This window comes from Hesperophylax consimilis, chromosome 10, assembly GCF_061612785.1.
Source record: "Hesperophylax consimilis isolate HC1 chromosome 10, BYU_Hcon_1.0, whole genome shotgun sequence".
In the NCBI taxonomy this organism is placed as follows: Eukaryota; Metazoa; Arthropoda; class Insecta; order Trichoptera; family Limnephilidae; genus Hesperophylax; species Hesperophylax consimilis.
The window spans coordinates 21,996,026-22,016,753 of NC_142845.1; the positions used below are offsets into that span (position 1 = coordinate 21,996,026).

Consider the following 20,728-nt stretch of genomic DNA (forward strand, 5'->3'; position numbering starts at 1 on the left):
TAGGTTTTTGTAAAAGTTGAGTCCACCAGTATAGACTCTCTGCTCTGATGCATTATATATTAGCCGGCCACGGCAAAAATACTTTCCACATAACATTTTACATGTTTTTACTGGGTAGAAGCTGTAGGATTCCCATTTAATGATGCAGGTAGAATTACAAAAGAAGAACTAGCCGCGATATAAGAAAAAATTATCTATTATTACCTACCTATAAAAAATTTGTTGGAAAAGACTTGACAGCTTCTTATGGCATATGTATAAGAGGTTTGAAACAAAAAACTGAATAATTTACATACATTCATAAAAAAGTACTTGTTTACTAGATTAATAAGCATACAATACATATGATCTTTAACATGTTTCCATGGATAAATGTGTGGTACCACAGCCATACCCCTGGTCCATCTCGCCGACGGCCGGCGTGGTCTAGTGGTATACGCTTTTGACTACAGATCCGAAGGTCGCGGGTTCGAACCCGGCGTGCGCAAATAAATTTTATTTGATTAATTTGTGTTATTTCACAATTAATTAATTAATTAAAATAATATATAGTATATTTGCGGCACGTTCCAGAGTGGAAGATACTCTCAGTATCGCCCTGGTGTAAGACCACCATTCAGAATTGAAACGTTGCTTGAAATGGCTTTAGCCGTGTTTGGTGACCAGATCTGAATAGCCAGGTACTTCCTCACCTTCCTCTTCCCCATCTCCCTCCCCTCCCCAATACCCTCAGCCTCACAACATACCCCAATTGGGGATGCCATAGTCTCACTGGCTCCAGACGGGAGCAGTTGGGACTCTTGTGCGGTAATACTGTAAAAAAAAAAAAAAAAAAAATCTCATTCCTCGCACTCTTATTCACACTTTTTTCTCCTCAATTCTTTCATTTTATCTGAGGTGACCATTGCTTTGTTTTGCTGTCAAACAAGTTGTCACAAGCTTTGTATCGTTGATGATTTTCCTCATTGACCATCAGGATGTGTTGCAAGTAAATATGTATTATGTGTGAATTATTCTAGGAATTCTGCAGTTTGTCACAATATGGCATCATAGTTTCTCGTGACCATATTATATTATTATTTACTGACTTTGTAATGTGAGATGTGAAAATATTTTTTTATATGCTGTTTTCTCCTTTAATACTTGGTGCCCCATACACTGACTTGTTTCACGAGGCCTTCAGCAGAGCTGTAAGATTCTGGACTCTTTAAATGATACGTAAAAATGGTTTTAGAACTTCGTTCAAAAATATTTACCCTACCATTGTCACTCTTTGCAAGTAGTCTTCCTGAATTTCATATTTGATTTTGAAAAATTCTTAATTTAGCCGTCCTTCATAGAACAATCACTTTTGCTTAAAAAGCGGGACATCTAAGCGTTTATACATGTAATTTTAGAATTATTTTCTGATCACCCAATTTATAATTCGGTCATACATGGGTCTACCACAAGTGTGGTGGCGGATTATGCTTTCAATATTTTAAGATATTATGCCTAAAAAGTAAGAGAAGAAAACGGTAATGTTTTTGTTTTTGTAATTTTTTACCATAAATAAAACACCTTTTCCCAACAATGTTTGTTAAAAAGTTGAACTAGGAATTGGTTAATGATCTTGCATAATGTATATGATTAGACTATTGCTTGGACTAATAATTAATTAGTTGTCTGCCATTGGACACAATGAGTCAACTCATTTGACCTTTGTACCCTAACTTTCCAAGCAAGTGTAGTTTGATAGCGATTATAATTGTCTGTGGTAAGAACATTGGAGGAATGTGTAAAACTAGATATTGTGTAATATTATAATTTTAACATATCAGCAAAATCACTTTGGTGGGTAGTAAATATTATCAATCATATCTCAAGGGCTATTATAAATCACACCTGGTCCTGTTTAAACTCATTTCTTATTATATCTGCCTTACTTTTGCAGATTTAAGTGTTGGGAACTCTTTGTTAAAAAGTAAAAGGTTCCACTTATAATTGTGTTTATTTACGTTACAAATAATAGGTCTGTCTTGATTTAGCTACACTGTTCATTACCCGAGGGTTGGTAATTCTCTGGTTCGAGAAGCTTGTTCCCTGTCAATCTCATCTCACAAGTAATTGTTACACTCTAGCGACATCTGTCGGACTCTGGAGTAAGCTTTATGACTAGCGCCATCTATCGCTTAAATACTCAACTTATTACCATACATCACATTTCTGCATTATACTTCTAGACACCTAGATGACTAGCGCCATCTATCGCTTAAATACTCAACTTATTACCATACATCACATTTCTGCATTATACTTCTAGACACCTTATAATGTATAAATACAATAGTTTTTATGATTGATTAACCCTTTGATGCTATCCATATGTAATATGATAATCCAAGCTTCAAGTTCTACCCATTGTTTTAAGAGAAAAAAGTCTGACTGAAATTGACAAAAAGTGCCCACTTGGAAAAAAATCAAACAAAGTAAACAGATAATGCGCTAATTTGAGTTTTCTATTAAAATTCACAATTGTGTTATCGCCGGGGTGTTACTTAAGCAGTATTTTTAAAATTTATTTATAAACAATATAAAATTAATCTCTACTGATTATCACAAACTAGACATGGATTTTTTTTACTAGTGTGCATTTCCATGCTTTAATTTTCCCTTGAAAAGTGTAAATTTTCCATAACATCACACTTTTTTACTTAAATTTCTCTTAATTCATCCAACTTATAAAAATACCAACCCTACTCTTTTTAACTTTAAAGTCACATTAAAATAGAATTCTACCACAAATTATGTACTTTCTAAATTAAACCTAATGTTTTTGATACATTATTTATTTCAGGCAGTAGTACCGCCTGTGTGATGATCTTGAACCGCGAGACCAGCATGATGTGCACGGCCAACATCGGCGACTCGGGTTATATGGTGGTGCGCGCCGGTCGCGTGGTGCATCGCTCCCACGAGCAGCAGCACTACTTCAACACGCCCTTCCAGCTCAGCCTTCCCCCGCCCGGTCACGGCGCCAACGTCCTTAGTGACAGGTAAGATAACATTCATCAAAACGTCGTGGGTTATAAATACTTCTTGAGTTGTTGCTTAATTGCCTGCCCCTCGGCCTGATGGTCCTGTGCTGCATGGAGAGCCACGGACACCCACGTTCCGGATGCCTATGGTACTTTGACCAGTCCTTTTAACACTTTGCCAGTGAACATTAGCTTCTCCAGGTTGGAATTCTCAGTTTGGCGAACGACATGTCCAAGATATCTTATGATAAGTTACAGCATGGGTAGATTATCCCGGTTACGAATAACTTGGCAATATTTAAATGCTCCCTACTGCCGTCATTATGCTGTATTACTTGTAATTGCTCGTGCTGGATTGGAGGACATAGCTTGCAGAGTATTGAACCTCCAATGTCTGTACAATCCCAAAGGTTTAAACCACTTTGCCAAAATTTTCGGATGTTTGGAGCTGGTGGACCTGTGGCAAATGAAATAAGAATAGAACTGTTTAGAGCTAGTTTTGTAACTTAACATAAATTTGGTTAGCATCTAATGTATTCTATGTTGTGTTTGAAAAGATGCCAACCGTTCTTGTTTGAGTGTGATATTACACAATAACACAAAACAGGATTTGTTCAACCATTTTGTGGCTAACCTAAAATTATTCAACCAATTTATTTATTTAAAAAGAAATAAATGCTAATAATTTAATTTCATTTTCAATTTAATTTTTAATTTTTTAATCTCTTTTTATTTATTTTACTATATGTAAATACTATCTGTACTTATGTCCTCTATGGGATGTGTGGGATTGCACTAATCTCCCCACATCCTGGAATAAAGAATTTATTTATTTATTATATTATTATTTATTTATTTATGAAATACCGGCCTTCGAGGTGTTTCGAAGTTTTTTTTTGCAATTATTTGATACATTTTAAATGGTTCTATGCTAACTCAACACAGTGACCATTCAACACACCTTTAAAAAGTGATATAAAGTCATTAAAAACGATAAAAAAAAAAATATATATATATTTTAACCTAATCTAACCTACTTTACCCAGTTAATAATGTTTTTGTTTCATCACTTTCCATGACTTTATAAAATATATATTTATTATTTTTACTTTATACTTTATAACTTTTTAAAGATGTGATGAATTATCATTTTGATGATTTATCCGGTCACCATTTTAATATAATATATGAATTAAAAAAAATATATTTTTTGCAAAATAATTCACTTTGGAAGAAGCGGTTAGTAATGTTTTTTTTCCATTTTCAGGCCCGAATCTGCTGACACCGCTGAGTTCGGCGTTGAGGAAGGCGACGTGATCCTGGTGGCCACGGACGGCGTGTTCGACAACGTGCCCGAGGGCGTACTGGTGGCGGAGCTGCAGCGCGCGCAGGGCGAGAGCGACGCCGTGGCACTGCAGGCCGTGGCCAACTCCATAGCGTGGATGGCCAGGAACCTCTCTTTTGACGGCGAGTTCATGTCGCCGTTTGCCAAGAATGCCCGCCAGAATGGCATCGACGCTATAGGTAAGTTGCACCCACCCTAGCATATTGTTTCATACAATAAATGCGTAGTGGTATTGGGGCGATCAGCGGTATGCCTGTATTCAGCAATGATTGTATTATATAATTAAGATCGAACTACCATTATTAAGTAAATAAAATAATTGTTAATGAAGCATCTATTTTAAATTCACTATTGTGAAACAACTCATTAACTGATTACTATACTATTACTGTATTACTATACTATTACTGTATTACTATACTATTACTGTATTACTATACTATTACTGTATTACTATACTATTACTGTATTACTATACTATTACTGTATTACTATACTATTACTGTATTACTATACTATTACTGTATTACTATACTATTACTGTATTACTATACTATTACTGTATTACTATACTATTACTGTATTACTTTTTAAAAAACATTTTCGGTTTCTATTTAATTTTTTTAGCATTATTTTAATAATGCTTTTTATCAGACATTAATAAAATAATGTTGATAGTCATTAAAAATGACATGGTTAATACATTATTTACATCATGGGTCAGATGTTATCAGATTTAAAAAAATATATATTGTGCCTATATCTTTGATAGAATTCATATAGGTACATATTATCATTTTGTTTCAGAACTTAATGTGGAAAAGAATAAGTGGTTTTGACCATGCAGAGCAAGCAACATTAGATATATGTACTACAACTATAAGATTCATTGAAAAGATGACATGAAAATTAAAGTATTTTTATAGTCCCCGCCGTTGCCCGAGCTTTACATAGAGTTTTTAGGATTTTCTGACACAACACATTATTTTTATATTAAAGAGTTTGTTTGTATTTTTTTTTCAGGTGGAAAACCGGATGATATCACAGTACTACTAGCAACTGTAGTATTGTGAGACAATCTAATGTAATAAATGGGTAATTTCATTGTAATATTTATTATTAAATTTGACCTGCACTGCACGGCTGACGAAATTCGACAGAAAAGTGTTCTCAAAGTGTTCAAAAGGTCACCGCCACACCTCCACAATAACTAATTATTATTTACAAATGTGCAACTGCACATGTATTAATAATAATAATATGGATACATTGTGTAATACTGCTGAGAACATGTAAACCAATTGATAGGAGATTGCGATCATTATGTTTGTTGAGTTGTGCAGTCTCTCCTTAAAGCAATCACGACTAATCTAATTAATTGAATGCTTGTAAAATGTTTGCCATCTTTTACTTTGGTATTTTGGAAAAAAATTCGTATTATTTATTATCCTCGGTAATAAATAATTTAAATTATTTGTCTTCGGTGATGTGGAGACATATTTGTTTGCAATTGTTACTCTGCTTGTGAATAGACATTGGAGTTTTTTTTTTAGTCACTTAGTATAGAGTTGTACATAGGTTTTTTTAATGCAAAGTCATACTTTAATCAATGTACTAGTCCACCTTTAGAATGAGCACATAGTTAAATGGCATTTCTCTTTTTTCACAAACGAATTGTATTATTATTATTTTAAAAATGTAGAATTGGTCAATAATTGAAATGTCCAATTGGTAATGATACCACATAAATAGAAGAATGTGTTCTAATGACAGTTTATAATAATTTACAAGTTTGATATATTCATGTATAGCGGTGCTAATTGTAAAACTCCCCCAATGTCCGCACACAGAGTACTTACATACATCAATCACTTCTCATTTCTTGAACCCTATTGGGTCGACATTTGTAAATATTTCATACGAATGATTGCGCCCAAGTTTTTGTGAAAATGTCTATATTTAACACATTTCATGTTTTTCCTTTGTGCAGTGAAAAGGTTAGTTGGCACATGCAGGATACTTTGGAACTGTTTGACCCACCACTGCGTGAAATGCAAATTAACACAGTGCTAGAGAGTCTAATGTCAAAGTGTTTATAAGAATGATTGTCAGCCATGTTTCTTCTAACTCATTATTTATTTTCATTGTACAATATTGTGTGGTGAACATTTAAATGTCCTCTTAGATGTAAAAGGTATCAAAAATGTGTTAAAGTTGTAGGTGTTTTTAATAATGTTGGAGCTGCGAGCTGCGTTATGTCATATAATTAATTTACAAATGATTCTCTGTGAATTCTAAAATTATAAAACAAGCAAAAGTCTGATACAATTTATTTTAATTATAATGTAGGTCATATTCCGTCTTTCTCCTGGCAATATGTTTATTTTTAAAGAATGGCTCCATTATCTCCTAATGGAGTGGTTGTGTTGTCCATCTATTTGTTATTTTAATTATACTTTAGTGCTGTTTCCACCTTTTTGCGTGGGTGATGGATGACGCATGGCCATTTACACTGAGCGCTACTTCTCGTTAGAAACGCGCTTTCAGTTGTAAGGTTTGTAATTGTTTCCTTTCAACTGTAAATAATTTTAAAATATCAACTGTTGATCAATGATGAATTTCAGATATTAAAGGCAAATATTATTGTGTTTAAAAAAAAAACTTTTTGTATATGTCTTATCTTAGGAGGGTGAGCATCACTGGCGGTCTGTGACTTTTCAGTTAGCTAGAGTGGAAACATTGAAAATACCACATTTGATGTTGTGACTGAATTTTGAATTTTTAATATAATTTTCCGTTTGGGGATGCGTAGCATCCACAAACTGAAATAATCCTGAAAATCTTCATACCAAAAATTGAAATTTAAAAAAAAATAATAATTTCAGCTACATAATTAATGCTGTATTTTTCAATCTTACCACTATAGCTCACTGAAGTCACGGACTGACACTGGTGTTTGGGGTATTATGCCGTGTTGCGCTACCCCCTTCTTAAAGTATGCTAGCTCTCTGCGCTACCTTCTTCCTTAGCCAAAGTTTCAGACAGCTGTCTGAAACGTTGGCTAAAGAAGAAGGCAGTATCACCAAAAACAAATCACTAATTGGAAGGAAATTTATAATTTGATTTACGTCTTTTACTATTTCATATTAAATTATTATTATTGCTTGCCCGCATAAAAATAAAATATTCTCTGTATTAAACTACCATAATTTATTAGTATTGCCTTGAAACAGGTGGAATATAAACGTATTTTAAGACATAGTTGTTGATTTTCAAGTATATTTATTTCTATAATTTCGAATAATGAATTTTGTTTTTCATATTTAGGCAAAATATGAGCAAGTTTCAATGAATGACATGAATACGGTGAAAGTGATCAAATGTCGATGTTCAGCACCCGAAATTATAATAAACCTATAAAAATTAGTATCTTTTCAATTATTTAGGTATAAAATTGAAGTAATGTGGTGAGACCACAAGAAGATGAATGGAGTAACGGTCCCGCTGGAGAGGTTGTGTGTTTGTTTGGAAGAGTGTCTGGAGAATGCACTGACAAGTTGTGAATCAAATGATATTTATGATTGTAGTAAGCCTATTAAGTAGCGCATAAGATGCCTAGGAAATGTTTAACCATTAAAAACATAGGACTAGTTATAACAACTTTTTTTAAATACTGTGTTACGTACTATGGTGCTGTGGCTTACATAGAAAGTCTCACTTGTTTTAATAGCAATGTCCCGAATCTTAAACTATAGCCAAATTAAAAACAATTATTGTGCAAGTAGATTCATTTCACACTTCAAAGCCTAACTTGGTTTTTAAAAAGCTTTGTTAGCTGCATTTACGTGATTAGCCGATATCCAATCTATCCGTTTGACCTTTATACCTGCTGTACACTCGTGACGAGTGTTATTCTTTTTCATCTTGTATCTCCCGGTTGTTGCTTGGTTTACTATTGGTTGTTTACCATTGACCCGGAATAAAGAGAGTCGTAATCCCTCCCCTGGGGCAGTCTCGTCGAATGATGAGCAGGTATTAGATATTTATACAAAAATGTAACGAGTTGTCGCAGCACATATTATACAGGTGATATTCTTTTTAACTTTCTCTATTCATGATACAGTTTATTTTTATTATTTTTATTTATAATGGACGAGTGTGGTTAATTAAAGATGGGTCTCTATTTATATGGATGTAATAAAGGAAGCAAAGATTGTAAGTTGCAATTCTTGCCATTAAATTTCTTTGCCTTGTTTTTAATTTCATCTCTACCAGTGTAAAAGTACAATAATGAGTTTATATAAACTATTTTTTTTTCAAAAATGTTTTGTTAAAATTAAATTGATTTTGTCAAGTCAATTTCTATAGATCTTATGTTGATTGGAGTAATTCAACCCACTTTTAAACTTCTCTGCAATCCTAGAGACTGACCACTACTTGTTTATATCTATAAAGTTCAGAGACAATTTTTACAAAAACATTACATCCAAAACTAATAAACACCATAAGACATCAAATGTCAATTAAATTTGTACGTAGTGTGTTTGAACTGAATGTCTCACATTAAAAAAGTTACACTTGGAAATTTATTAGTTTCAATGATTCTATATTATGTGGAGGAAAATAATAAATTTTATTTGTACATTGTAAAATAAAATTTGTAAATTTATTGCAAATGAAATGTACTTAAATATGGAAATATAATATTTATCCAATAATTAAAAAAAAAAAAAACGTTCATGTAATTTGAAACCATTTGAATATAATGAATAAGATTGTTTCCCATAAAGTTTTTCACTATTTTGCGATTTTTTTTGACAGATTGATTCTGCAAACATAAAAAAAGCTTATCACTTTCCTTTGATATCCAAATGACTTTTTTGAATCTCAGTTTAAAAATAAACATATTAAAAAATATAAAAGTGAAAAAGTAACATAAAAGTTTATTTAAAATCCATTGAAAAGAATTAACTTGCTGATTTCTTCTATGGGAAATGGCGATATACTTTTTAACCAAGGCCACAAAAAATAATAATGAATGCTTATAGTTTGCATTGCTAAGCCGAGCTCATAGGACGCTGTTAACACAACAGTGATATACGGTCAGAATTACGTTGGATAGATCGTTGATAAAGAATATACTAAATGAGGTTTCTGATATTAAACCATTGAATTAAATTCAACAGATGATTCGCTGATGTCAAATTACTACTTCAGAATCATTCAAAACATTGCTTGAAATGGTGACTTTAGTGATATCTGAATAATCAGTTACTTTCCAGTTTTCCTCTTCCCCAGATTGGGGATGATGTGGTCACACTACTGAAGCTAGGAAAGTTTGGAATTGTTTAGTAGTATTATAAATTTACATTGTGTTTTATTTTAATATTCATTAATCTTACCAGACAGAGTGTTGTGGAGCCTTACTAGTTTATTCTTTATCAATGGGTTGACTATTTTAAATAATCAGGTACAGATCGACATACCTAACTTTGTATTTGGTGTTCTAATGGTATGTATATATTTGCGAACCTTGCCAAGATTTACGGGAAAGGAGCGAAGCAACTGCAAGCGGTGTTTCGCACCATTTGCTGTTGCTTCGTTCCTTTCCCATAAGTTGAGGTTCAGTTCGGCAGTTCAGCTCGCGTATGTATACTTAGCTTAAGAATCAAAAAATAATACATATGCATTCCCCATTTCACCTCCTGCAAAGTTAAGTGTGTCAAGCTGTACTTTTGCTATCCTGTATTCTCGTTAGAAAAAATAACATCTAGAAAGTAAATTATGAATATTGAAGAAATGCATTTAATAGTAGCTGTTTTATTGCAAATGGTTGTTAACACTAACTTATTGTATCCAAAGAAAGAATTTTTATTTGCTTAATATTTTGTGATAATCCTTCTCTTTTACAACAACATTATTTGACCATTATTTTCCGAGTGTACCTAATATTTAGGTTTTTTTCTTAGCTGTTGATGATTAAATAAAATATTTCGAAAACAAACCATTATTTTATTATCGTCGACTTATTTAAATTATATTTTTAGAATATGTATTTAGTCCATTAAGAAAGTGTAGAAAAAAATGGAGGGAGCAGAATCATTTGAATCACATACATCCAAATTCATAGACTTACCCTTATATAATAACAGGGTATCATTTTGATGAGCTGAATGCAAAGAACGCAACCATATTTTTTGGGTCCGGGAGTTCTTTGAATTAACTATGACATCAGTGGTAAGGTGACCACAGAAGAGCGCACATTGAAATAACCAGATTATGCGTAGAAAAGTAAAGTTCGCTGAAGTAAAGCAACGGTTCGTGTCCATTGTGGAACTTTTCTGCACGGGACATGAATGTTCATTATTAAACTAACAGCCTGGCGTAGGATGCTAAAAATGAGTGAGGTGAATAAATTAGAACACATGTAGAAGTGTCAGACTAAATTTTGGAAAAAAGCCCAAATTTTTTACTTTCATGGAATTGTAGTTTTTTACGCAGCCAGCAATTTGTACGCCATTGCAAAAAGGGTTAGTAACTCATAAGCAGATTTTATTTTCGAGGGCTAAGTAGTGATTAGTACATACAAACTGAATTGCCTGTATACTATCAGATTCATTTATAAACAAATCACGGAAAGGGAGACGGTCACGCCACCTCCCCGCTTTGTCGCTGGTCTATCAATTTGAATTGTTTTAAAATCATGGAAATACGAAGACGGTTTAACTAAAAATAATGTAAACAAAAAAGCACTATGGTGCAAGTGAATATACATCAGCATCAAACGGTTAGTGAATAATTAGTGGAACTTCATGACAGGAGATGATACAACTTCATACTCTTAGTCTAATAGTATTAAAAAAAAAATTCTACTCTACAAAACAAATAATCTAGATAACCTTCGAACTAAAATAAAACATGTCCTCCATTGTTTAGAAAGTCAATTTATGTGTGTAGAAGATATAAACTGTACACTATACATACAAAAAGCAACAAAAACATACATAAATATGTAATAATATAATAACTAATCAATCTTACACCCCACATTCCCAATAATAATTTACGACTTGGTTAAATATCAAAACACTAATGACCTAACATCGCCAACAGAAAATACTTATCACCTGAGATAATAGACTATCGTAACCAACGAAAACAGAATACATCTTAATTTAGAGTTTAAACTATTTTTGGAATCACAATTTGTACAAAATGAAGGAGATGAGGTCTGGTGTCTATCTGTCCTGCGGGGGCTGGGGCTCGTTGTTAGCTCTGGCCTCACCCCACTGGAAGCCCCCGGGCCGCTCCTCTGGTAGGGGAATGTAGTCAGGGTCTTCGGGGGGCGAGTCAAACATTGTTTTCCTGGATACCAACAAAGAAACAAATTCAATTTGAATATAATTAAACAAGGTAAGTTTACCCGTCTCTGGTGAGTTACCATACTGTTAGGACACTTCTGTGACAATTTTGACCTAGCTAGTGGATATGCAGCAGAAGGGAATGAGGTAAAGGAGATGAAGGTTGTGATGTACCTGGCTATTCAGATCTTGTCACTAAACATACCCAAAGCCAATTCGAGCAATGAATCTGGGTGGCTTAAACGTTAAGATTAAATCAGTAAACCCATCCAAGCGAAGGTTTGGATTAATACATCTACATAAATAAACATAATTTTCACCATACTCTGGACGACTAATGATGAACATGAACATACTGGATGACTAATGATGAACACTGCAAGGATGTCTGAAACATTGGCTAAAGGAGAAGGAGTGCAACACAGCACAATACTGAATCACGATAAAATAGAAGTTTGTACAATAATATAATCTGTTTACAAAAAGGGGTGCTTACAAAAAGTTAGGTGTTTTTAAGATACGTCGTCCGCCAACTTGGTTTGGGAAGACATCTTCAATGAAATAATAAATGTGGCCCACCGCCATTCCCATCAAATCCACCCATATGGCATTTCCCAACAGCACGGAGAATCCAAACAGAACCCACGGTAGATATGGCGCCTGGAAAAAAAATGTTTAATTATTATTAAAGTTACATTACACTATTCAGTAATGGCATTTATGAAAACTTTGAATATAATGTTGTGAGGTTACAATAATAAAATATACAATATTCATAAAAATAAATGTCACCATCAATCATTTTTAACAGTAGAGGTATATTCTATATTATCGACATATAAAGAGAAGGTATCTTCTATATTATATACATATAAAGAAAGTGCCCCGGTGTGGGTTTGTTTTACAAATCTGTTTTATTTCGACATTGATGAAATTTTGCACATTTGACCTTCAAAACAGGAGGAAGGTCATTGTCTATACGAGATTTCAAAAAGCCACCCTACCTTTTCCCAATCCTGCTGATACACATTCAAAAAAATATTTCTCTGAGCTATATATTATGATATTATACTATTTTTATTAAAATATATATATACACATTATTTATAAGACGGTACAATTTACAAAAAAAACAAATAAGTTATTCTCAGCTGGCGGACGGTAAAAATTGAGCGTCAGTACACCAAGAATTAATGCAGAATTTTCATACTTCTTGATGAAATTTTGCACACTCTATGTTAAAAATAAGAGGAATATTACATCTGATTTAAAAACTCTGTAAAGCCCGGAGACTTCAGCTAGTTATAAAATATAGCTTTGAAAGTAGCTATAACTTTGTGGTTAGTCATCCATTATAAATAAATGAAACAATGTAACTTTGACTGAACCACTACATATATATTTATTTTTTAATAAAAGTTGACCGGTTTCGGAACAACCGTTCCTTCCTCAGGGTAAAATATATTGTTTTTCAAGAAACGGTTGTTCCGAAACCAGTCTGCTCTGTCGGTATGTGCAGATATAGAAACAATAGCGAGTTTTGCTTTTACGTCCAACAGATGGTGCTGTTTTTCTAAAAAGCATGTTTTTACCTATCGAAGGTGACAACTATATAATATAAAAACACAAATGCAACGTGATGACAAAATTTCAAAGCAATCGGTGAAGAACTTTCAAAGATTTTAAATTTTGAACAAACGTTTACATTTTATGAGATTAGATAGTAATCAACCCATACAGACAGAGACTTGAAACCGTGTTCCATTTGTTTGGGGGGAGGTATATGATGCAGAGAAGGGACCCCCGCATTTTATGATATTAGATAGTAATCAACCCATACAGACAGAGACTTGAAACCGTGTTCCGTTTGTTTGGGGGGAGGTATATGATGCAGAGAAGGGACCCCCGCATTTTATGATATTAGATAGTAATCAACCCATACAGACAGAGACTTGAAACCGTGTTCCGTTTGTTTGGGGGGAGGTATATGATGCAGAGAAGGGACCCCCGCATTTTATGATATTAGATAGTAATCAACCCATACAGACAGAGACTTGAAACCGTGTTCCGTTTGTTTGGGGGGAGGTATATGATGCAGAGAAGGGACCCCCGCATTTTATGATATTAGATAGTAATCAACCCATACAGACAGAGACTTGAAACCGTGTTCCGTTTGTTTGGGGGGAGGTATATGATGCAGAGAAGGGACCCCCGCATTTTATGATATTAGATAGTAATCAACCCATACAGACAGAGACTTGAAACCGTGTTCCGTTTGTTTGGGGGGAGGTATATGATGCAGAGAAGGGACCCCCGCATTTTATGATATTAGATAGTAATCAACCCATACAGACAGAGACTTGAAACCGTGTTCCGTTTGTTTGGGGGGAGGTATATGATGCAGAGAAGGGACCCCCGCATTTTATGATATTAGATAGTAATCAACCCATACAGACAGAGACTTGAAACCGTGTTCCGTTTGTTTGGGGGGAGGTATATGATGCAGAGAAGGGACCCCCGCATTTTATGATATTAGATAGTAATCAACCCATACAGACAGAGACTTGAAACCGTGTTCCGTTTGTTTGGGGGGAGGTATATGATGCAGAGAAGGGACCCCCGCATTTTATGATATTAGATAGTAATCAACCCATACAGACAGAGACTTGAAACCGTGTTCCGTTTGTTTGGGGGGAGGTATATGATGCAGAGAAGGGACCCCCGCATTTTATGAGATTAGATAGTAATCAACCCATACAGACAGAGACTTGAAACCGTGTTCCGTTTGTTTGGGGGGAGGTATATGATGCAGAGAAGGGACCCCCGCATTTTATGAGATTAGATAGTAATCAACCCATACAGACAGAGACTTGAAACCGTGTTCCGTTTGTTTGGGGGGAGGTATATGATGCAGAGAAGGGACCCCCGCATTTTATGAGATTAGATAGTAATCAACCCATACAGACAGAGACTTGAAACCGTGTTCCGTTTGTTTGGGGGGAGGTATATGATGCAGAGAAGGGACCCCCGCATTTTATGAGATTAGATAGTAATCAACCCATACAGACAGAGACTTGAAACCGTGTTCCGTTTGTTTGGGGGGAGGTATATGATGCAGAGAAGGGACCCCCGCATTTTATGAGATTAGATAGTAATCAACCCATACAGACAGAGACTTGAAACCGTGTTCCGTTTGTTTGGGGGGAGGTATATGATGCAGAGAAGGGACCCCCGCATTTTATGAGATTAGATAGTAATCAACCCATACAGACAGAGACTTGAAACCGTGTTCCGTTTGTTTGGGGGGAGGTATATGATGCAGAGAAGGGACCCCCGCATTTTATGAGATTAGATAGTAATCAACCCATACAGACAGAGACTTGAAACCGTGTTCCGTTTGTTTGGGGGGAGGTATATGATGCAGAGAAGGGACCCCCGCATTTTATGAGATTAGATAGTAATCAACCCATACAGACAGAGACTTGAAACCGTGTTCCGTTTGTTTGGGGGGAGGTATATGATGCAGAGAAGGGACCCCCGCATTTTATGAGATTAGATAGTAATCAACCCATACAGACAGAGACTTGAAACCGTGTTCCATTTGTTTGGGGGGAGGTATATGATGCAGAGAAGGGACCCCCGCATTTTATGAGATTAGATAGTAATCAACCCATACAGACAGAGACTTGAAACCGTGTTCCATTTGTTTGGGGGGAGGTATATGATGCAGAGAAGGGACCCCCGCATTTTATGAGATTAGATAGTAATCAACCCATACAGACAGAGACTTGAAACCGTGTTCCATTTGTTTGGGGGGAGGTATATGATGCAGAGAAGGGACCCCCGCATTTTATGAGATTAGATAGTAATCAACCCATACAGACAGAGACTTGAAACCGTGTTCCATTTGTTTGGGGGGAGGTATATGATGCAGAGAAGGGACCCCCGCATTTTATGAGATTAGATAGTAATCAACCCATACAGACAGAGACTTGAAACCGTGTTCCATTTGTTTGGGGGGAGGTATATGATGCAGAGAAGGGACCCCCGCATTTTATGAGATTAGATAGTAATCAACCCATACAGACAGAGACTTGAAACCGTGTTCCATTTGTTTGGGGGGAGGTATATGATGCAGAGAAGGGACCCCCGCATTTTATGAGATTAGATAGTAATCAACCCATACAGACAGAGACTTGAAACCGTGTTCCATTTGTTTGGGGGGAGGTATATGATGCAGAGAAGGGACCCCCGCATTTCGACTATTGGATGGAATCTCACAAACCATGTTAATCTTGTGAAACGTCTACCAGTAGTGCAACGCAACGTGACAGTTGTGTTTTGAGAACGTTAGGCAAAAAATTATTCTTGCTTAATTAGCAATTATTTTAATAAGTTATATTAAATTATAGAAGAACAGTAATAAAATGAACTTACTTGAAAATTCAATCCAAAGAACGTCAGCCTTATATAAGGATTTCTTCTGGACCAAATGTAAACCAGCATTATCGTGAAGGCTTGCCCAAGGAAAAGAAGATTGACAAAGAATGCAAAGAACTGCCGTAGAGTTAAGGAAAACACATTTATAAATAAAACAGTAACTAATTGTCAACATAACAGGAACTCGTATTATAAACATCATTTATGAATAATACTAGTGGATAAAAATGAACCATTAAAATTACAAATAATAATAATATGGACGAGGGGCTTCTGGGGAACCTACGAGAGGGGGGTAAGGGGAGGGAAGGGATAACTGAGGCCACCTCGGTGGACTTTTCTCCGTTTTAAAAAAAATAGCATAAGAGCAGACCCATGAAAAATTATGATTTTGAAAATGACAATTAAAATAATTTACTGTCAAAAATATTACATTATAGGTCTGTACTTTATCGCTTGTCTGAAAACTTTACACAATCAGTTCCAATTCTGAAAATTACTTTTTATTTTAAATGTGATCATTGAACCAGAGTTACACAGGAGTGTCTGTGGCGGGATGAGTGAGATGAGTGTCTGTGGCGGGCAGGAGGCCGCGTGACAGACACCGGGCGGGCGGCGTTTGTTTGATTTGCAAATCTGCAGTTTTATTCCGAGATTGATGAAATTTTGCACACTAGCCTTTAAAACAAAAGAAAGGCCACTGTCAAAACACTGTAAAGCTCAGGACTTGAGCTAGTAGTAGATAAAGAAAAGTTGAATTACTGCTTTTATCAAAGGGCCGTGAGCTTCTACTTCTTTCACATGGTTTTTCTGCCTTCAGTGTGATGAAGGTCTTGAGTGTAAATGTTAAAAAGTGATGGGGCGAGCACTGATCTTTCGGTAAGGCGAGGTATTTATTTGCTTTTTTTCCCCCCAGAAAAACCCTGAAAGTGCGACCAATCAGCAGTTCCTCAATAAGTCGAACTGTGTTGCCATCCTCTATCGTGCCATAGAGTTTAGGAGGCTTGTAGGCCGCAGAGAAATCAATGAACGCTGCCGCGTTTTAAGCCTTTTCTGGAAACCAGATTCAATGTGTGTTGTCAGTCAACACCTGGTTGCAGCAGTTACGGCCTGCTCTCAAGCCAGCTTATTGAATCTTTACACAGTAAAATGATTTTATTTGACCTGCAGGACTTGGGTTAAATATTTATTTATTTATTTTACGCCTATTAAGGCTTTTACATACATATATAACAATATTTAAGAAATTATACTCATAAATAGTGCAGGAAATGACTGTTTAAAACACATATATAAAAAAAATATTGTTGAATTTGATCCACACAGTATGTAGGTACAAAATATAAATATAAAAATCCAAAACAATATTTTTTCTTTCAGCCGACAAAATACTGTAATAGGTACTGTCAATTTAAATAGCTTTATCAAAATATTCCCATACTTGATGAAAAAAACTTCAATAAGGTATGCTTATTTAATGAAATTGATGTACTAAATATATCAACAACATCGGAGTATTTGTTTCCTAGCTGTTGAATCCATAGGAGTGTGATATTGGGACGTTGATATAGAATTGCTACAATAATATGGTAGGTACTGACTTGTAACCAACCTGCTTGAAGTATGAAAAGAGATTACATATAATAAATCAGGGGTATCAAACATTGAATTAATGATTTTATACAAATAGTTTAAATCGGAAATGATTCTACTATCAGATAATTTTATTAAATTTAATGAAAAAAGTATGTTATCGTAATTTAGGTTTTCTCTAGGAATGTCGATTTTAAAATTTACATATCTTAAAAATTTATTTTGGATTCTTTCAATCGCATGTGAATGAACCTCATAATTTGGGGACCAAACCTAAATACCAATACTAAATTAATGCAGACGCATAGCAGTTTCATTGGTCCTCGTACATTTAACCTTCTACCACTACAAACTCAAATGATAAATAAAAAGATAGAATATATTAAAGAGGTAAAATTATGGCTGATTGACGCAGATATTGAAACGCTTTAACTATAAATTTATTTATCCTTTCTACAACTCACTTGCTGAAACTTTATAAACTATTGTACATAATGTTTTCTCTTTACTTTTTATAATAACTATAAACAAAAAAAAAACTTTTTCTACTAATGTATATTATACTTTAGGTACTTGAAATATAGTAATCGTTTTATATTGCCCACACTCAGGCAGTCAGTGCCTTAGTGGGTTTTCATTTCTTTTGTAAACTATTTGGTATTATATATTATGTTATTTTATACTATCTATTAATATGTATAATATGTGTAAAGAAATGAAAATAAATAAAGTAAAAAAAAAAAAAAAAAAAAAACGTGGAATTGTTTTCTACATGACTCTTTACTAGTGACATATATAATGTTTTTACAGTATTGACATTATTTAAATCACTAGATACCCTTAAAATAAATCCCAACATTTTCAAAGCTTTATTGGTTATTATTTCTATATGCTTGATAAAGTTATATATATATATGTAAAGTAAACGGAACAATTTTTTGTTCTTTGACCTTCCATCATAGTTATTTATCATTTTTATGACACTTTTTAGCTCCAACTTGATAGTATCCATTCAAGTCATTTTACAATGAAGACTACAAAACATGTACCCGTTGACATGTAACACCTGAACTTTATGAGAGAATTTTTTTTTTTGATGTTGAATAATTGTTACATGTTACACTATTGTTGATTTATACCTATCTTCATGGTATAAATGTACATGTAATTAGATGTCATATACTTTCTGATATTGCAGTCAAAACACTGTCTTCTTATTCTATATTAACCAACGACGCAGGTGCAATGCAGCCTGCTCCGGGCGTTGACTTGCCAAGCAACCAAGCCACTGATAATAACAACACCTAACACAGTGCCCTTGAGGTTTTTACTAGCGCTAGGCGGCCTTTGGTTCAGGGCCGGCCCTGCCAACGACTCACAAAGATAAGAAAGAATGATGCCATGACTTTAAATCTAGATTGTGGCACAAACCGAGTCCCTCTAGATGTTTATCTTACTTCTCACACCCTCCCCCTTACTTATAAACGCAGTGTAAACATAATAATAATATTTGGATGATTTGTATAGCGCCGTTTTTGTGCAAAATCACCTCAAGGGCACATTATTCTAGAACAGTGAAAAACTTGACTCATTATCATGGCATTTGTTTGGTTCAAACAGTTTTATGGCTTCAGGCTCAAGGCCGGCTTTACTACATAAACGTTGAACCGGCATGTAAGAATTTAGTAAAATGAATTATTCCACCATCGAAATGTAATTAAGCATTATTTGTTTTCGATTTTGCAAAGGATACAACCATAAGAGCACCTCCAAAGATGAACATCATGACAAAATCAGCCGTCCGACCCCGGAAGGAGCCCTCCTCCAGCATCCGGCAGTAGCGATAAGTAAACACCATGTTGAAGAAAAAATTGAAGCCCATGGGTCCGAAGAATAAGAATGCAGTAATTATTCTCCATATTTGATAGTCGTTGAGAATTAGTATAGGGTTGAAGTACAGCTGGAATGGTGATACCAGGTCTAGTTGCTGGAAATAGAAATAAAAAAGTTTATAAATTGTTTGAACACGGCTAATTAAATAAACGCGCATATAAATGAATTGAGGCTATCTTAATAAGCTATTTACATGGATGACAGTCAGGCAATTGTACATTTTTCCAGTGTTGGGGTATTAGTATCGTAATGCTTTGTAAGAGATCATTTTATTACAACTTCGCTAGTTCTCGGATTCCATAACATTATAATAAAATTAGAGAATGACACAGTTTCAGCGCTGGATGTACAATTTATTGTTAAACAATCTCATAGTTCTGTTTGTTATAAGGTAAACATAGATGATTTCTAATATTGTTGACCCGATGTCAGGTACGCGTTTTGAGCGTGGCAAAAAAAACGACGAGATATTGTTTAATATGTGGGTTCCATGTAATCAGGTCAATAAGGTCCAAATGATGTTTTAAATAAAAACGACACGAGTGTTGTTGTACTTACTACGGCGATGGTTGTGATAACACAGGCAGTAGTATAGGCCCTTGTCACCGTTGGCATAAGCAGGTATTCCTGCCGAAAAGTCTGATAAGCCATTGTCAGAAAATTTTTAAAACCTTTAAAAGTATCTCACGATCATCACAGTATATCACAACTAAGGAGATAACTGCGCGATTAAATACATGTTCACTTTAGAATCGAACTGTCAGACTATGCAAGCAAACGGAGCTCATTTTTATTGGTCCACATCCACATCGTCGTGTAGTGTAGGATTCCGGAATTATTTTTACGTTCAAACAGATATTGATCAAGACAGCCCTTGATAAAATCTTCGGGTAATTATACTAATACGTCAAAATAGTGTTATGATTCTTTAATAAGTTTTCAATCACGTAGTATTGATGTATCCCTTTTGTAAAAAAAATACTGCAGTTTCGTTTTTCTGAGTCGAGCTCGTCTAAAAGCTTTTGGGTTGCCATTGCTATTACAATCATGTCAAATTTTGACAGCTACAATATCGTCTA

At 34.7% G+C, this 20,728-nt stretch overlaps 2 protein-coding genes across 2 annotated transcripts in view; one reads left to right on the forward strand and one right to left on the reverse strand.

Moving 5' to 3' along the window:
• The window catches only part of LOC149420463 (protein phosphatase PTC7 homolog), a 39,792-nt gene extending 28,645 nt beyond the window's left edge, over positions 1–11,147 (forward strand). Inside the window, exons 3-5 of the mRNA XM_089636725.1 lie at positions 2,837–3,035; positions 4,285–4,541; positions 5,386–11,147. Coding sequence (XP_089492851.1) covers positions 2,837–3,035; positions 4,285–4,541; positions 5,386–5,435 — 506 coding nt within the window. The 3' untranslated portion in view covers positions 5,436–11,147. The remainder of the gene's footprint in view (positions 1–2,836; positions 3,036–4,284; positions 4,542–5,385) is intronic.
• Positions 11,148–11,288: 141 nt separating this feature from the next.
• Der-2 (Derlin 2) lies at positions 11,289–20,612 on the reverse strand. The gene is made up of 5 exons (XM_089636726.1): positions 20,208–20,612; positions 19,510–19,743; positions 16,161–16,280; positions 12,220–12,383; positions 11,289–11,727 (listed from the first exon to the last, which is right to left on the reverse strand). Exons 1-5 carry the CDS (start codon positions 20,298–20,300, stop codon positions 11,601–11,603), a joined length of 738 nt encoding a protein of 245 aa, XP_089492852.1. The 5' UTR covers positions 20,301–20,612; the 3' UTR covers positions 11,289–11,600.
• Positions 20,613–20,728: the final 116 nt, after the last annotated feature.

Bases quoted from the DNA above. Each gene is read 5' to 3' on its own strand.
- Der-2 (XM_089636726.1), bottom strand. From the start codon at position 20,300: ATGGCTTATCAGACTTTTCGGCAGGAATACCTGCTTATGCCAACGGTG. The intron at 19,744-20,207 runs GTAAGTACAACA...TTCTATTTCCAG, and splicing joins TTATCACAACCATCGCCGTA to CAACTAGACCTGGTATCACC. The intron at 16,281-19,509 runs GTATCCTTTGCA...ACTCTACGGCAG, and splicing joins TTGGAGGTGCTCTTATGGTT to TTCTTTGCATTCTTTGTCAA.